Source organism: Seriola dumerili, unplaced genomic scaffold (genome assembly GCF_002260705.1).
Source record: "Seriola dumerili isolate Sdu_G_001 unplaced genomic scaffold, Sdu_1.0 BDQW01000011.1, whole genome shotgun sequence".
NCBI classification, from domain to species: domain Eukaryota; kingdom Metazoa; phylum Chordata; class Actinopteri; order Carangiformes; family Carangidae; genus Seriola; species Seriola dumerili.
Window position 1 is genome coordinate 3,322,190 of NW_019174266.1, and position 4,919 is coordinate 3,327,108.

The 4,919-nt window shown below is 40.2% G+C and overlaps 1 protein-coding gene across 1 annotated transcript in view; it reads left to right on the top strand.

The window, feature by feature from the left end:
* The window catches only part of pacsin3 (protein kinase C and casein kinase substrate in neurons 3), a 31,027-nt gene extending 26,745 nt beyond the window's left edge, over positions 1-4,282 (top strand). The window contains exons 9-10 of the mRNA XM_022748174.1: positions 711-880; positions 4,080-4,282. Of these exons, the coding sequence (XP_022603895.1) occupies positions 711-880; positions 4,080-4,195 (286 nt within the window). The 3' untranslated portion in view covers positions 4,196-4,282. The remainder of the gene's footprint in view (positions 1-710; positions 881-4,079) is intronic.
* The last annotated feature ends 637 nt before the right edge of the window (positions 4,283-4,919 follow it).

Here is a 4,919-nt window from a genome sequence, read left to right on the forward strand (position 1 = left end):
TGTGTGTGTGTGTGTGTGTGTGTGTGTCATAGAGATGGAGATAGAGGCAGCGTGCAGTTTAGTTTGTTACCTTGTAGTCACCCTGAGGAGTTAACATCCTGTACATAACACACTCTAATTAGTAGCTAGAAAGCTGTGTGTGTGTGTGTTCTATGTTTTGCACAGACTGCATGGTTTCAGGAGAAAGCCATAATTTATTTATTTTTTGTTTAAATGACTTAAATTTTTATTATTTTTCATGATTCCACAATATGAAAACACAACAATCTCCAACCAGCATTAAACAGAGGAGAAAAGAAACACAAACAACAAATATATCAACTCCACACAAACAAACAAATAAACCAACAAACAAAAATAAAAAAAGTCTAGTAAACCTGTCCTATGGCTGATTTTAATTGTTAAAATAATGAACTGAAGTGTGTGTGAAATGCAGTGTGGATGTCAGTAACACTCTGATTTAAACAGCTGCATCATCTGCATACAGACGAATCTTTGCTGACTGTTATAATATGTTATAATAATAATATGTAATAATGTTATAATATTTATAGAGATAGGAAACAAAACAAAACCGGTACTTTGTCGGTTTGAATTGTGAGTTAATTGGTGATTCCAGTACTTTAGCCCAGTACGGATCATTTTGAGATTGGACAGAACTCGCTGATGTCTGATGTCATCTCCATCCTTCCTCCTCTCTTCTCTCTCAGGGTGAAAGATTATTCGTCAGACTGGTCGGACGAGGAAAGTCCTAAGAAGGTGCTGGCAGTGAACGGCGTGGGGGAGGGGGAGGACGAGGAGGAGCAGGTAGAGGGTGTGCAAGTCCGAGCGCTCTATGATTACATGGGCCAGGAAGCCGATGAGCTCAGCTTTAAAGCAGGTATTAACCCTTACTAATGCTTATAGATAGGAGGCATCACGGGGAGGTGGGGGGGGGGAGTTGTTTCATAAAATGTGCAAAAAGAAAAGTAATTGTGAAATTTTCAGCTGCTCCAAAGACAAAAAGCTTGAAATAAAAAGTAAGAGCAGTGCAACACGTCCCGACTTTGTGAAGGTTTTAACTCCTTTAACAAACACCCGAAAATAATATACCCAAAATAAAAAGGTCATGACCCTGGTCTCCTTTTGAAAGGTAACCCTTTAGAATTTACAAATAAAAATTAAATAAATAAAATTTCACTTTAATTGTCTGTTCAAGTCGGTCTCATTGTTGTCTTCTCCCTCTCGAAGTTGACAGGAAGTAAATACGAACGTTTATCTCAAGGTAATGAAGTCAGAGTTATTACGTGTTACACAGAAAATGTTACGAGTCGTGATCACGTGGAAACACTTCGTGTGATTGAAAAACCATAATAAACATCATTTGCAATCAGTTTTGAAATATTAGCAACAAACGATCTGCTCCCACCTGAACACTGTAGCACCTCATAATAAAGTTCAGTACAATACAACGTTATGACCAGCAGTGCAAACGTTATTATTAACGTTATTATTATTTACATCATATATTGAAATGATTCACATTATAGGCCCCCTAAGTTTTAGTATTTATTGTTTTTCTCCTGAAATGATCTTTTTCATCTGAAAAAGTTAATCTTAAAAATTTGTTTCCCTCTTTTTAAATAGTATTTTATTTCTCACACTTAACTCCAAATTCCCAAAAGGCAGTTAGCCTAAAGATATTTATCAGAATGAAACAATCTTTTATATCAACTTTACAACAAATTTGCACATTTTTATGAAATAACAGCTTTCATGAATATAAGATCGTATCACACATCGCACGTCCTAGTAGAGAAAAGTTCATATTTCAGGACGTGAAAACATTTTTTTTTTTTTCTTTTTGTTTCACCTGTGATGCCTCGTCTTAACACGTTTACACACACACACACTCATGTCACACACAGTTCTGATGACACCCATAAAACACACGTTACATCTGACCTCAGTCTGCATGTCATTTACTGGACGTTTGTGGATTTTGCATTAATGATTTTAAGTCACAGAAACGTATCGGCTTTTGTAAAATGAATAAATAGCTGTAAAATGACAGCTGCTTCTGTATTTGGTTTCCATCTGTGTTTACAAACAGCTTGTGAGAGTTACATTTACATTTTTTTAAAAGGTATAAAACTGACTTATTTCTGTGACTTGAACTGGATCATCATTGCAACAGATTCACATATTAAATTGCTGATAACATGAGAACTGTGTGTTTACACCTCACTGCATGACGTGTGCAGCTGTGACAGATGTGAAGCGCGAGCAGCTTGACATCGTCTCTGGTTTGCTGATTTAGTTCTGTTTGGAAATAAAAATAATTTCAAGTCCAAAACGCAGCTTTATTAAATGCGTAACCTGTCTCACCTGAGAACTCAGAACTCACAGGTGAGTCTTACTGGAAATAAAACCATCACTCAGGCTGGTTTTATTCTCCTGATCCACTGGATGCTTTGACATCTATCTGGGTATCGAGACTGCTGTCGTGTGCTTCATCTTAACTTGCAGGATTATTGTAGAATAATCTGAATTCAAACTCATATCGCTCAGATAAATCAACTGTTAGAAATAAAGAAATAAAAACACTGAACAAGATGAGAAACCTCAGTTTATCAAGGTCATTGGATGTATTTGTATTGTATACTATGTATTGTACAGTATTTGTTGTGTTTTTCTTTTCAGTGACGGGAACGTTGTGAATGCAAGTTTCTTCTTTGTATTGAAAGAGAAACTTGACACACGAAGATGACAAAGCTCTGTTCTGACTCTGGTGTTTTGCTGATCCGCATCGTAGGAACAGCTAAGCTCAGTTGCATCTTAAGAGATAAGATACCTGTAGCATATCGCCGACGCTGTCAGAGGCTGGTTCAGGGAAAGGAGTAACAACCAGAATTCACACAAGCTTTCATGGGTTTGGGAATAACGATGATTGTTTGAGGGAGACAATAAAAACCTCCTGCCTTGGTGGGACAATAAAGTTCTATTGTGTTGAGATGCAGCTTGATAACAGTGGCACATGAAAGAAAGCGCAGAGCTCCGCCAAGGCCAAACTGTACAAAGTCATAGACCTCAACACCATAAATATCAGACTTTTGTTTGTTTTTTTTACATCAAGATCTGAACATTATTTCCTAAGAAAGTGTTGAAAAACGGCCGATCTTGCAATGTTACGGAAGGTGATTAAAAACTTCCTGGATCGGTCCCTTTCACCAGATCAGCACCAAAATGTAATGATTCATCACTTCACCAGGTTTGGTGCTAATTGGTTGAGTACTGTTTGTGTAATCCTGCTGAGAAACAAACAAACAAACAGACACACAGGTGAAAACATAACTCCCTCTGCGGAGTTAATGAGATGAAATGAGACTGAACCATCATGAGCTGTGAAACCAAAACAGTGGGATAAAAGAGGCCGTGAAGAATCGCTTTTCAGCGGGAGGTAACGTCGCCCTCAGTTAACCTTTTTCATGGTGTCAGAGCTTTAGTCCGTCCTCTGCAGGCGGGCAGGCTTCATGGGGGGTTAGAAGGGCACCGAGCTAATGGGACCTGATGGGACCACAGAGGGGGAGACCTTAGTTAGGAAAAGCTTACCCCAGCTCAGCTCTGCTTAGCCTGAACCAGGACCCATGGTAATTTACCCCCATGATACATGACAGTTTCATTAGTTCCCCAGGCAACCAGGAACCAACCAGGACTAGAGCTGAAGTGAATCATTGATTAATTGATTGACAGTAATTTTTGTCATTTTTTTTCAGTAAAAATGCCAAAAATTCACAAGTACCAGCTTCTAAATGTGAATATTTGCTTCTTTTCATGAAGCAGTTTAAACATGTTTCAAGAAACGACCGTGCATTCTTCACTTTATCTGACATTTACTGAAGGTTGCTCTCGGACCTGTTGATAATGAGGACAGCTGGTGGTTGCAGTCTTACAGGACTAGAAGCAATTTAATAAACAAAAGAAATTCAGGTCTTGAATCCTCTTCTCTTCTCTCCATCATGAATGCTTCCTCCCACTTTGCGACACTTTTAATTTGACATGTCTGATGGAGGAGCTGACTTCCTTCCTCTTCCCTCCAGGCGAGGAGCTGCTGAAGCTGGGTGAGGAGGACGAGCAGGGCTGGTGTAAAGGACAGCTGAGCAGCGGCCAGGTCGGCCTCTACCCCGCCAACTACGTCCAGCTCATCACATCCTGATGCCCCGCCCTCTCCGGTCATGCAGCCAATGGTACAACTACACTCAAGATGCCAGGACCAATCAAAAGCTGTTAGTGCTGACATGTAGACACGCCCCCCCCCCCCCCCCCCCCCCCAGTCAGTTTTTGGTTACTGACTCTAAAACTCGTCACTGAGTTTGTTTTTGTTGTTTGTTTTTTTCCTGTTGTTTGTTGTTGTGAAAGGCCGCTCGCTCAGCCCGAGGTCAACGACGTTCCTGTTTGAAAGAAGCTTCACAGGCAAAGAGAAATCTCCTAAAGGCCTGTGACCATGAACAGACAGTAGACTGTAGAAAAGACATGGACGCACGTTCTGTGACGTCACGCATCACTTTCTGCTCGCTGCCATCATTTTTGAGTTTTGAGTTACTAAAGTCAGGAAAAAAAAAGGACGGTGGAATGAGCAAGGAGCAACCACAACGTCAAGTGAATCAAACACACCTCAAAACATGCTTCTTTTTAAAGAAATACTTCAACACTTTGGGAAATACACATACTCACTTTCTTTTTGAGTTAGATGAGAAAACCAGCACCGCTCTGATATCTCTCACGAGGCTGAAGACAACTAGCCGAGCTTAAACCTGCCTCTATAGCTCAGTTTGTTTTGAGGTTCTGGTGGATGGAGTTTGTCATCTTTGGACAGGGCCCGGCTAACTGTTTCCCCTTGTTTCCAGTCTTTGTGCTAAGCTAAGCTAACTAGCTGCTGG